The following is a 12,671-nucleotide window of genomic DNA, read 5'->3' on the forward strand; positions in this document are numbered from 1 at the left end:
AAAGCCACTAAATTGTTTCATTTGAATGTCCAGCAGGTTTAAAACACTTTTTAAGGATCAAACAAAATGTGTTAAATGTTGTAAAAAGCTTATTATTATTGTTTACATAAATATTTATGCCGACAAAAAAAAGTAATTTGCAAAGGGGTTGTTGACTGGTCTCTAAACCTGTGTGAATAAATAATTGGGCTGCCTATGAATTTGAGTTATTTTATCATTTTCCTGGCTTCCATACATTTTACAGGAGAAGCTCCCACGTGTGACTGGCTGTGCCAAATGTCCTTGCGGTATACCAAAACATCCATGTACCCTTCCTTTAAACGCCTGCAGTAAAACTGCTTTGTCCTAACCTGTGTATGACTCTGTGTCTGAGTATGTCCTCAAAGCTGTTTTCAGCACTCCTTCTTCTTCAGATTTCTTTTCCTAAAACTTTTGCTGTTTTTGCTCTTCCTCAGATATGTTTGGCGTGGCCAGGTACCTCTTTCAGGGTCAGTGCCTGGATGTCTGCCCAGAGGGGTTGTTCCAGTTTGAAGGCTCAGAAGGGAGACGGTGTGACGTGTGTCCGGCATACTGCATCATCTGCACTGAAACAGATCGCTGCCTCCAATGCAGCCCAGGACACAAGCTCAGAAATGGCCACTGCATCCCACTGCATTGCAGCACAGGTGAGATACGCCGGTACAGAATGTGCAGGTAGTAGGTCACCTTCTATAAAGAAAAAGTGCATTAATAATATAATTTGTAATAAAACAATATATACTAGTCTGTGAGAACACGTGTAGCTGTATTTTAAAGAATACATAAAAAGGAAAATGGTCTCCAAAAGACAACTTCAACAAGCTACAACTCAGCTGAGCAGGTTTTTAAAGCGAGGATTTTACATTTGCAAGCAGCTTTGCAACCCCCCTCCTCCTTTTCATGCTGTGTTTGACTGAATCTGTCTCATATCTGTTGTAATTGAAGCCTTCTCTGTTCATAAATGAGCCTTAGTCTCTGGAACAAAGCTGCACTGCCAAATATAAATTAGAACAAATGTTGGTCCCGACTGAAGTATAGTAATGACAGTATAATAGATGGTATTGAAAGTTTATTCAGTGAAGCAGCTATTTTTGGCTCTATAAAAACTGATCCCCTAGTAGAGTAATAAAGTCAGACTTGTCTTAACTTCGTTCATCTGTTGGCCAATAAACACTTGCCAAATGTTTTCTTAAAGTTGAAAAGATTGAGAAGGACGAACCCGCTGCACTTTATCTCATCGTGGGAGATCAAATGCGGATGCCAGCAAATCGAGTATTGAGCAAGAGCTGAAATTTTTGAGTGAGCTGTTATATTTTTTGAGATACTGCGTTTGAGATAAGGAGGAGTGGTGGAGTTAGGTACTTAAAATTTCACAACAGTGAATCTGAGACGGAGGAATGATGGCAGTGTGTAAGTGAGGAGATAAAGTTTATGAATAAGGCGAGATGCTGATCTTATGTGGAAGGCAGACCTGCACAGACAGGATGAGGACCTTGCCGGGTTCGTTAGCTGTGCTGTATGTGACATCTCTGCCTTTTTGTCCTTATATATAATCTTATTCATTTGTGTCCACTTGTGTTCATCAGGTGAGGCCTCGGATGCAGAGGATGAAAAGTGTCTTCTTTGTGATGACGGCTGCGCACAGTGTAAACGCAGTAAGCATTTTTTCTTTCCATCGTCTGGCTGATCCAACCTTCTCCATCAACCGACCTGCATAAACAAAACCAGGCCCTAGAAAATAAGAGGCAGAGGCAGTCACGGGCGCTGCACAAAATCATGAATTAATAATCATGAGCCACCCTGCTCATCGGTGAGATACATTTGTGAAAGCGCAAACATGACACCTACTAAAGAGGGATGCTCTCTAAACGTGTTTGAAAGGATAGTTGTGAGGCATCGCCGCTGCATTTAATGACGTTGCCATTGATTTTAGTTGCACCTCACGCTCTGCTGTAGGCTCTCCATTACTGCAGGTACATCAATTCACTTAGAGGAGCCCCCAACAACTGAGTCAATTTATGAAAAAGTCAGGCGCTCTTAAATCTCTGAGCACTTTCCCTTCACTGGGAAAACCATATAGACTTAGTGTGGATGAGATTTGTGGAGCACTATCGGTACAAGTCACGTTAAGACGAAAGGGCTGAGGGGTAATTATCAACATACCGTGGAAAATTGTTATTGTGGAGCTGAACTAGTCTGAGGTGGAAGCTCACTGTTATTATGTCATTATGCACTCTGGGTGGAATACGTTTCTTCAGTTTCGCTCTTGCCACCCACCCAGTCGTAGCAATCGCAATTCTGCAAGCCAAACAAGTCAGTCAGCACATTAGAGATTTGAGATGATTGGCTGTGTGATGTGATGCCACAGGCCAGAGTAAAGACGAAACCGTGTCGTTTTGTGTCACTGACATCTGACGTGTGTGTGCTCATACTCGTGCCAGAGGTCATCCTCTGTGTGTCAGCGTGGGGAATGCAGCTTAATCTGAATCCTGCTTGTGGAGGACTTTTGGCTGTCAGGTTTGGGTGTATGATATTAAGCCTTAAATCATAATTATGAATAGATATACGAGGGGATTAAATCATGCACTATTGTGTTTTATAAGAAACCAAATTCCTAACCGCTTGGTATTGGATTTTGTTTTCATTTGCCTGAGAGATTAAGAAACTGTAGGCTCGAGGTTTGTAACATCGGATGAGATCAGTCAATGAATTCAAGCCTGACAGTGTGTGATAAGGTGCAGCAGCTGTTTCTCAGTCCTAGCTTCATCCATCTTATAAATTCAACGCGTCTTTTTTGACTCGTCATCAGCTTTATGTCCTGTAATCCTCTTAGGTTACTACGATTTGTAATCAGTGGCGAGAGGTTTGAAAATATTTTACAATTGGATTAGTCAAGCTTTTGGTTCTGGGTAATGGCACTGATGCGTGCTTCTTGTGTACCTGGGTGTGATCTGATGAAATCGCCGTATTTTGACCTTTACCTGGGACTCGAGACCTTCATCTTGCTTATTTTATCACATAGGGCGTGTACTGCAGTATTTTTCCACAATTAAATAAAAAAAGGCCTTTCTGTCTGTCTGGGTCCCATCCTTATTTTCATTCCTCATAACATCTCTACATGGCTGTTCGTGCCACACTCCATTTGATACAAGTGAGGATGGCTTAAATAGTTAATGGATTTCCATTTGTTTACTAATTTTTCAGGAATCGCAGCTACCGTTGACCTCTTCCCGTCCATTACAAAAAGGAGTAATAAAGAGTTAAACCTCTTGCTCAGAGGCTGTTTGCATGCCAAAGCTCGGTTTCACCCCCAGAGTTCAGCCCTTTTAATGCACTGCATCTCATTTCTATGCTTGTCTCTTTGTATCAGGAATATCAAGGAGTTTTTCATAAACACACTTTCTCAGTTTCTCTTGCTGAATTGATGATTTGTGTTTGTTGACGTTAAAATCGAGTTCAGCCATTTCCCCTCCTGAGCATGTATAACTTTGACCTAATCTTTTGCTTTAAAGCGTGATTGTTGCTTGCGTAATATGTGTGAGCGCGTCCACATTCCACAAGTGAATAGTTCAGGATGTGCGTACAGGTTTTAAATTCTGTTGAAATCCCCCCTCCCCTGGCGTGCACAGTTAATATTTATGCGGGCGCTATTCTCTCTCTCTCCCTCTCACACACAGACACAGCCTGGAGGCATGATTTCCGGCTCCTCGCTCGCTGTCTCCTCTTCTATATACCTCCGTCCCTCCCACCTTTCCTTTCTCTCAGTCTCTCTCTGTATGAGTAATTGCTTTCACAGGTAGTGGCTTGTCGACTGCATTGAAGTGCAAACCAGTGCAGTGCTAAGTTGCGGGTGCTGGAGAGAAGCAGGGAGAGGAAAGGGGGTGTAGAGGGGGTCGGCAGAGGCTTTTTCTGGAGAGGATGAAGGTCCCAAGGGAAAGTCTGCAGATGCAGGGTTTTAAAAGCCCACCCCCATGCTCTCTCTGTCCTTCGAGATGTTTTGACATTGTTGGACTAAGGGATGACAGCGTGACTCTTTCCCACTTACCAGTTGGATGGTTTTGAGTGGCAGCACAAATTAATTAGTTTGCAAGAAAACAAGTTTCTTCCTTTGCTGCGTGTAGAAAAACAGTCACACGCTCACCTGAATTACTTATTAATATCCCCTCCATATGTTTCCTGGTCTAACGAAAACAGGGAAAAAAATTCATAACCCGTCACTCACATTATGCATTTTGTGTGTGTGTGTTTTAAGCAGCAGTACACCTGCAGTGCAAGCTCGACAAACAGAAAATCACACACTTGCAATAATTGGGGATGAGAGAAATGCACTGATCTTAAAGATTGGAACCAAAGTGAGCACGGAGACTCGCTGGCTTTTACATTTGCTTTGTGGATTAGGTCTCTTTCTTACTTTAAAATTGATCACACTCGGCTTATGATCGATCTGAGCATGCCATTCATTTCTGTGCTGAGCTGAACACATTTGATATGTGTTGTCAGAGTGCCTCCTGCTGCTGTCTAAAGAAACTGCATTCGAACAGTTACTACCTGCTTCACTGGTTCCTCACCTCACTTGTTCAAAAATCATCATATTTAAATTTTGATTTAAACAAGAATTTCTGAAATGCATACTAAGGCAGTTTTTTTTTTTTTACCCTTTTTTCTTGTGTGGTTCAATCTCTGCTTTTCGCCACAGATGATTTGGGAGATCAGGAGCAGGAAACTGTTTGCCTTAAATGTGAAGAAGGTTACTACCAGTAAGTCTCCTCAGTTGAGTAAGTCATTAAGCTCCTCCTCCACGGTCACACAGTGTGTGCTCATCTTATAATGACTCTTTTTGTCTGCCAGATTAGGAGGCGAGTGCCATCGGTCATGTCCTTATTGGACCTACAGTGTGGAAGATGCCATGGCGTGCGCTCCGTGTGAAGATAAGCAATGTGTAATCTGTGACCAGTCCCAGTGCTACTGGTGTGAAGATGGATTTTATGTCTCCGGTAACACTTGAAACATTTCTTATTTGGTGTGTAGCAAAAATATCAGCTAATAAACTGCCGATGGAAAAATATGTAACTACATTTGGTAGACAAAGTGAGGAACTGAAAACCAGAAATGATGCTTTATGTTTGTGTTTTAAGAATATACACTCACTGGCCACCTTATTAGATATAGCATGCTAGTAGTGGTTGGATCCTCCTTTTTCTTTCAGAACTGCCTTAATTCTTAATGGCACAGAGTCATAATTTTTAATTTTTAAGTTCGACTGAGATTTTCATGCACCGACAAGGAAAGCAGGCACTAAACATTTGTCTCCTGACAAGCCAGCATGACAAAGCAGTCAAGATTTACAAGGAAAACTCACACGAATGCACAGGAAAAAATCCAATTCAAATTTTTTTTTTTACTTCAGTTTTATTTATGTACCAAATACCAGGCAAAAAACCCCAACAATGAAATACCAAAAGCATCAAAAACTTAGACGGATCTGCATATGTGACATTTTTCATTATATGCATTACACATTTTCTTTGTGTGTTTAGATGGCGAGTGCGTGGATCGTTGTGAAGAAGGTTCCTTTGTGAATGAAAAAAGCCGGCAGTGCGAGCCTTGTCACCGCAGCTGTCGTAGCTGCCGAGGGCCACGGTACAATGACTGTGACTCCTGCGAGGATGGGTTTATGCTGAGGAACGGAGAGTGTTTAGAGAGAAGCCAGCGTGCCTCTTCCCTTGAGAAACACTTCAAAAAAAGTACAGTAAATGATCATTTGACCTCAGTTCTAACTGCCATCAGCACGATCCATCTAGCATCCTGTGGATTGGTGATAGACTCGTATTGTTTTACATGTTCTGTGTAAAATTAGGAGTTTCACAGCACCATATTTGTTTAATTGTACTAAATTCTGAGTTTACTTCTGTAGTGTTCTTATACTAAAACATCAAACTTAAATGAAGCTGGAGAAACTGAAAGTCATGTTTCTATTGTACTCAGTAGCAGAGCCTTCATTTTTTGGGGGCATTTACATATTTAAAAGTCCTTTTATTTTTTTCTGTCACTTGTATGTCATTCCTTTTTTAAAAAAAAAAAACACTTCCCATTTTCTTTTCTTCGACAGCTCAGTACAAACGTGAGACGTGCCACCCCTCCTGTAAGACTTGCCTTGGTGGAGGGAAGGAGAACTGCACCACCTGCCCCCCAGGTAAGCAGGCTGTATGCTGTGTTAGCCTGCCTGTGAAACTAGAAAATACTTTAGCTTGATTTCTATCAGAACCCATGCTTTACCATCAACAGGTGATAAATCAACCATGATGTTTTTCATATATCCTATGGAACAATATCAAATACAGCAAATGCCGAAAGATGTTAATCACTGACAATATCATTTAAATTTAAATGAGTGATGTGGTTTTTCTTTTTTTCTTTTAGACCATTTTTTGACTGCTCGACACACTTGCGTGGCTCACTGTCCGTCTGGCATGTTTGCCAACGTGGAGTCTGGCCAGTGTGAGGAGTGCTCACAAGGCTGTGTCATGTGCCAGACTGCCAATTTGTGCCAGCAGTGTCACAGTGGACTTTATATGGAAAACAGGAAGTGTGTGGTGGAGTGTCAGAGGTGCTTCTTCAGTTTCATCTTCTTTCCCTGCTGAACTCACACAAATGTAAAACGTCCGTAACATCTTGTTCTTATCTCTCTGGCTTGCTTCTCAGAGGGATTCCTAAAGATCTCGAATGCCTGCCATGTAGCACAGGGTGTGGATCCTGTGTGGAAAGTATCTTTCACTGTCTGAGCTGTGAGAGGCCGTACTTGCTGCTCAACAACTCCTGCGTGCTCCAGTGTCCTGAGGGTTATTATGCCAATGATACAGAATGCTATCACTGTCCAGCTCACTGCACTGAGTGCAATCAGTATGGCCTGTGCAAGAGTAAGTATGATCGGTGGAACAGTGAAGTGGAGAGGAATGGAAGATGTGGAAAAGAGCTGTTTTGAAAGGCGATACTAGCTGAACAGATAAGGGAGATGAGGAAGGGGTGCAGAAGAGGGATAGACAGGAAATGCAGAGAGCTCTGTTGCTGCTGCCTTGACTGCTAATAATTCAGGCCTGAAACCTAAATTCGATAGCTGCAGAGGGTCAGGAAGTGAGGAAATGAAATAACAACAAAGAGCTGAATCCTTTGCTTTTAATTATAAATACTTAGACTTTGGAAATCACAAAAAAATGATTTTGCCATCTCCTTCTTCTTCCCAGACTGTGCACCTTACTACTTTCTCCATGATGATCAGTGTGTGGGTGATTGTCCTGATGGCTACTTTGAAAGTATGAGCCAGCAGGAGTGTGTGCGTTGTCATGATGACTGTGCTTTGTGTGATGGACCCGACATAGATGACTGCACTCTATGTCAAAGTGACAAAAATGTACGTTACAGTGGAGAATGTCTTTCTGAGTGTCCCAGCCAAACGTATTATGATGAGACCAGCAAAGAATGCAAAGGTAGGAAGGTGGAAACTTAACATGACCACACAATGAGAATGAAAATGAATCAGTGGAGTTGTTACAGGACATTTATACTCAGATTCTAGTTGGCTCTGTCTAATGGCTTCATATTTTCCCAGATTGTCCCAGTTCATGTCTGACCTGCTCAGGCTCTGAGCCTACATCCTGTCTCACCTGTGCTGAAGGCAGGCAAAAGGATGCCACTGGACATTGTGTGTGGTACAGTGAATGCTCCCCGAGCTCATACAAGGACCAGAATGGGAAGTGTCAACAGTGCCATAAACACTGCCATGGTTGTAATGGGCCAGGCAAAGACCACTGCTTAAGCTGTAACAGCCCACACTTCTTACTACGTAAGAAAAAAAAGATGTACTGTAGCTCATATTATTTAATGTATGCTTGTCCTTTTCCTTTTGAAATGCTGACTCTGTGCCTGTGCCAATCAGACAACACATGCGTGCCGCAGTGTCCTGAGGGTTACTACGTTAAGGACCAGGATGAGCGCTTGTGTGGGCGCTGCCACTTCAGCTGTAAGACGTGTACTGGCCACCACAGTGTGGAGTGTGTCACCTGTAAACCTGGATTCTTCAAGCAGGGAGAGACCTGCGTCGAAACCTGCTCAGAGGGGTCAGGCAAAAAAACAAAGCCGTGCTCGCAAATCTCAGGAGTAGTCTCACATCCTTTAATAAAAAAAATACCATGAAGTAAGCAGATATCCTCTTTCTCTTTCTCAGTCACTTTGGCAACACAGCCACCATGGTGTGTGAGCGCTGTGACCCGTCCTGTAGCCAGTGTCAGGGTGGTGGTAGCGGAAACTGTCTGAGCTGCAGAAAGGGCTATGTCTACATGAAGCAGTGGGGCCAGTGCCTGCAGAGCTGCCCTCCAGGATACTACCAAGTCAGTCATTCCATGAGCTGTCACAAGTGTCACCCTACCTGCAAGACCTGCAACGGTAAGGGAAGCCTGTCATGTCTATTTATTTATTCTTATCTGCATTGTAGCTTATTTTTACCCCTCAAGGCTGATGGGAAATTGAGCCCCATTGAGCCGTGTAGACACCGAACTTTGTGAACTCGATAAGTCGAGAACTACACGTAAGATTTTCAAATTGGTGAAAATTCTACATCTGCTAAAAATCTTAAGTTAGAATCTTGATGACCTTGATGACATCAAAGGTCAAGTTTTCTGAAACTCTTATGAAAAGAAGAACTTGAAAAAGATGTGACCTATGATTTTAAAATTTAAACCATATGTGCCTCTATTAGGAGGCTGAGGGGTAGCTGAGATAAAAAAAAATTATACTAAATTAAATGGAGAACAATTTTTCTGGAACATGGAATAAATGGATTTTCTCATTGAATCTAATCTTAAACTGTAGCAAAGATGAAGGCCTATTGTAACTGCTCTTATCTGTCGCCTCTCTCCTCTCAGACAACAGCGCTTTAGCCTGTAAGTCCTGTTATTTTGGCTACACGTTGATGGCTACCATGTGTACCGCCAAGTGTTCAATAGGCTACTACGATGCATCAGAGGTGACAGATCTCTTGTTTTTTTTATTTAGCAAGTGTTTTTGTTTATGTTCAAATCACTCATTAATCTTACACCTATCATACGCAGCAAATTGCCAGAGCTGACCAAATGTGTGAACCCGCGGATTCAGTCTATGTTTTCTTCTTCAGGACTCAAAGTCAGAGAGCGAGAAACTCAAGTGCAGAGCGTGCCACCCGTCTTGTTTGGGCTGCCGAGGTCCCGGCATATGGAAATGCACCATGTGCCACGCGGGCCAACTCCTCTCTGATGATGGCCGCTGCTTGACCTGTTGTGGAAATGAGATACGCCACAAAGAACAACAAATCCCCAGGGAGTGCTGCAACTGCAAGTCATCACAATGTAAATGAGGAGTCACACTGAGACACTGACTTCCAGCAAACACACCTCTATGACCAGCATGTGTGATCTTTTCAGTGAAAATCCCTCCCTTAGCTTTTTGAACACATACTCTCGCCATACTTGTTCATGGAAAATTGTGTTTAAGTGCGTGTGAATCCTGCAATACATCTGGCCCTATTTAAATAATTTAATTCTCATACAGCCCATGGATGAGTGAACTCCGCTCCCTGTCAATGTAAAGGCATTTAAGTGCACATTTAATCCCTGAGATATCTTAGCCTTCTAGGACCTGGCGTCCACATATGTGGACATCACATTTTGGGTTGTCTAGACCACAGTACTAACTTTTGCTCTACAAGGGCCTGATATCCACTTACGAGGACATTATACTGCCACTGTTCTATCAAAATTATAAACAAATATCCTCATATGTGCATCTCATTTTTGTCAGAAACAAAAATCAGGTAAAAAAAAAAAAAAAAATCTGCCAATTCTTTGTTTTTACATTCATCAGGTCCCAATCAACCCAAATATCAAAGAGAAATTAAAAATGCATGCCATGGAAGCATTCGGGTCTTAGGAGGTTAATATAAGATAAAGAAGTGCAGTTTCAACTGCACATCTCAGTTTTCTACATGATTAATGTGTAAAATTACTGATGAAAATCTTCTTGTTTTGCTGGAAATTTCTGCAGTGGATGGTAAATAGATTTGTGCACTTTAACCTCATGGTCTGCTCTCTCCTTTTTCTTAGTCGAGTGCATCTTGGATGTCAACTTTGTGGTGCTGCAGGGGGAAGCTCAGAGCAGTGGAGCTAAAGTCTTTGCCTTCGTTTGTGTTCTCATCATCCTCTCTGTGGGCGGAGTGCTCTTTCTCATCTTCAATGCTCGGTCTAAATCCCGTGCCGCGACACCCAAAACCAGAGCTGGAGGGTACCAGAAACTGAGCACCAAGGAAAACACTGCACCACAACCTGCCAGCTCTTCATTTGGGGAGTACAACGACAGAATTATTGACGGTGACGATGACGAAGAAGAGGAAGATGATGATATTGTGTACATGACACAAGATGGAACGGTGTATAAGAAGTTCAAGTATGGGCTCTTGGATCAAGATGACATTGAACTAGAGTATGATGATGAGAGCTACTCATATAGATGAAGAGAGCGGACAGGGATGGTTCTCCGTTTGATGTTTATTTTGCAACTTTGTTGTGCAATGCCTTTTTTTGTAAAAGTAGAAACCGATCAGTCATGTTAATTTAATCCTTTTTAAAAAAAAAACAATTTGTATTCCTTTAGAAAATATTTAATTTCTAACAGTTAATTAGCTGGTGGGGCAAAGCTATGTGTAATTATAATAAAAGACAAGCCTGGGAAAGGAATTATGGGTATAATCAACATTTTTTTGCTACATATTGAAAATTTGAACCATCATTGTTTCCTGTTTTCATATCTACACAGAGTCGTTTAATATTTTGGTGAAAATTATTTGGTTCTTTCAAGTTTGATAAACAGTGGGAAATAATGTTGTGGTGAAACAAAATGTTATTTATCTTTTTATGCTGAGAAGTGGCCTGTTGCATACATGTAAAAATATAATAAACATTTAGAAACCGATCAGTATAGGATTTTTAAGACAGACACCTTTATTTGGTGATTTAAAAATCAGATGTCAGCCAATATTTTTTTTCCTTTCAGATACATGAAACAAAAACAGACTTCCCTATCTAAGATAACATGCGCAGTTTAAAAATAATCTACTTTGCCCTCTACCCGACTCTGCTCGGATCAGCTTGTTGTTGAATTTAAAATGCCTTTTGCCAGCAGGGGAGTTGCAGCGTGCCCTGTACAAACCATGCATTGAACTACTAACACTGGTGTTTCTCCCATCTCTTCTTCATTTTTTAAATTTTAATTTATCAACCATTATAAATGCCGACACTGAGCTATCAGCAAATGGCTAATAATAGCTGATAAATTGGCTCTGCTATAATAAAGATACTCTGCAAACCTGCATGGGTCATCTAAATTAGGCTTGCTTCTTAAGTCACTATAAATGTGATTCAAGACAAATTTAGCTGGATTTCTTTAGGGGAGGTTAGTGTTGTCTCGTCAATACTATTTAATACAAGTCACCTATATTAAATTTCAAGTGTTAATTTAGTTGGAAAATAGAAATAGAACAATAATTAAATTATGTTAATGTTTGCAGGATTCAGCTTTGTCAGCAAAAGCTAAAACTAAACATCTTTGCATTTCACACACAATACTATATTTAATAGCACATACATGTAATATGCTTCTCTGCTTTGGCAACATGGGATTTTAAGCAGTCTTTAATTAGTGCTGAAATATCACCATTTTACTGTGTGAATCAGGTTAGAGGAATTCTTAGACTAGTGTGATTTGTGACCCTGTGAGGGTCACTTTGGATCTTTTCAGAACGATTTACAGTTGTTGTTTCCTTGTTTAGGCTACATTAAAATCTACCATGTCTGTGCAGGTGTTCAGACCTCCACACAACAGAGCAGAAAGATTCACAAGTGATCTTCCCACACTTTTTCTTAAAATATTTTTCTTACAGTTTGACTTTATTGTGACTTTAACGTAGCAGCTTGTTTGGTCTCGCTGAGATAACAAATCTTGTTCAGTCACTGAATGTGAAGTGAAAAGAGTTGGGATTTTTTTTTTTTTGTTCTTTATGTTAAATGTGCTGTGAATGGTTGTTTCATAATAAAGCTGGATTAAAATAAAATTCAGTTCAGGGTTCATGTGGTTAAAGAATGGCGACAATGGAGGATGTCAAGATTGCACACACTCACCAGCCACTTTATTAAGCCTTTTAATCTTGAAAATATGTTTCAGAACCGATTTAATCTGAATTAACATGTATATCTGTGCATATTTGTAAAAGCTAATACGAGTTCAGTAACAAAATTCAGGTTGTATCAGCCAAAGATGTAATGTGGCAAAAAGTATTAACAGGTCAGACAGCTACATATTGTTTAATGTGGGTTTCTTGTTTTCATCATTTTTGAAAATGCGTTGAATGTATATAAAGCTTTAAAAAGGAAAGAGAAGAAAAGAACTTTGATACAATTGAATTAAAATGATTTGATTTAATGAAACATGGATGAAAATAAAGGTGGATACGCTTTAATGAACTCTACATCAAGTATCTGTGGTCCCTGTGTAAACTAGACTAAATAACTGCAACATGTGAGACTAAAACACCAGACCACCCTGCAGTAATTAGACGGGGGAGAAAAAAAAAT

At 40.8% G+C, this 12,671-nt stretch overlaps 1 protein-coding gene across 1 annotated transcript in view; it reads left to right on the plus strand.

Annotated features, from left to right (window-relative positions):
• pcsk5b (proprotein convertase subtilisin/kexin type 5b) overlaps positions 1-12,614 on the plus strand; it is a 94,746-nt gene extending 82,132 nt beyond the window's left edge. Inside the window, exons 23-37 of the mRNA XM_085475530.1 lie at positions 456-665; positions 1,605-1,673; positions 4,715-4,775; positions 4,867-5,012; positions 5,556-5,762; positions 6,128-6,211; positions 6,439-6,625; positions 6,721-6,935; positions 7,260-7,502; positions 7,625-7,858; positions 7,952-8,132; positions 8,240-8,457; positions 8,937-9,037; positions 9,185-9,395; positions 10,149-12,614. Coding sequence (XP_085331656.1) covers positions 456-665; positions 1,605-1,673; positions 4,715-4,775; positions 4,867-5,012; positions 5,556-5,762; positions 6,128-6,211; positions 6,439-6,625; positions 6,721-6,935; positions 7,260-7,502; positions 7,625-7,858; positions 7,952-8,132; positions 8,240-8,457; positions 8,937-9,037; positions 9,185-9,395; positions 10,149-10,555 — 2,774 coding nt within the window. The 3' untranslated portion in view covers positions 10,556-12,614. The remainder of the gene's footprint in view (positions 1-455; positions 666-1,604; positions 1,674-4,714; positions 4,776-4,866; positions 5,013-5,555; positions 5,763-6,127; positions 6,212-6,438; positions 6,626-6,720; positions 6,936-7,259; positions 7,503-7,624; positions 7,859-7,951; positions 8,133-8,239; positions 8,458-8,936; positions 9,038-9,184; positions 9,396-10,148) is intronic.
• The last annotated feature ends 57 nt before the right edge of the window (positions 12,615-12,671 follow it).

The sequence above is a fragment of the Copadichromis virginalis genome, linkage group LG12 (assembly GCF_057382275.1).
Source record: "Copadichromis virginalis isolate Kocher_CV1m ecotype Utaka linkage group LG12, C_Virginalis_male_GT1.1, whole genome shotgun sequence".
NCBI lineage: Eukaryota > Metazoa > Chordata > Actinopteri > Cichliformes > Cichlidae > Copadichromis > Copadichromis virginalis.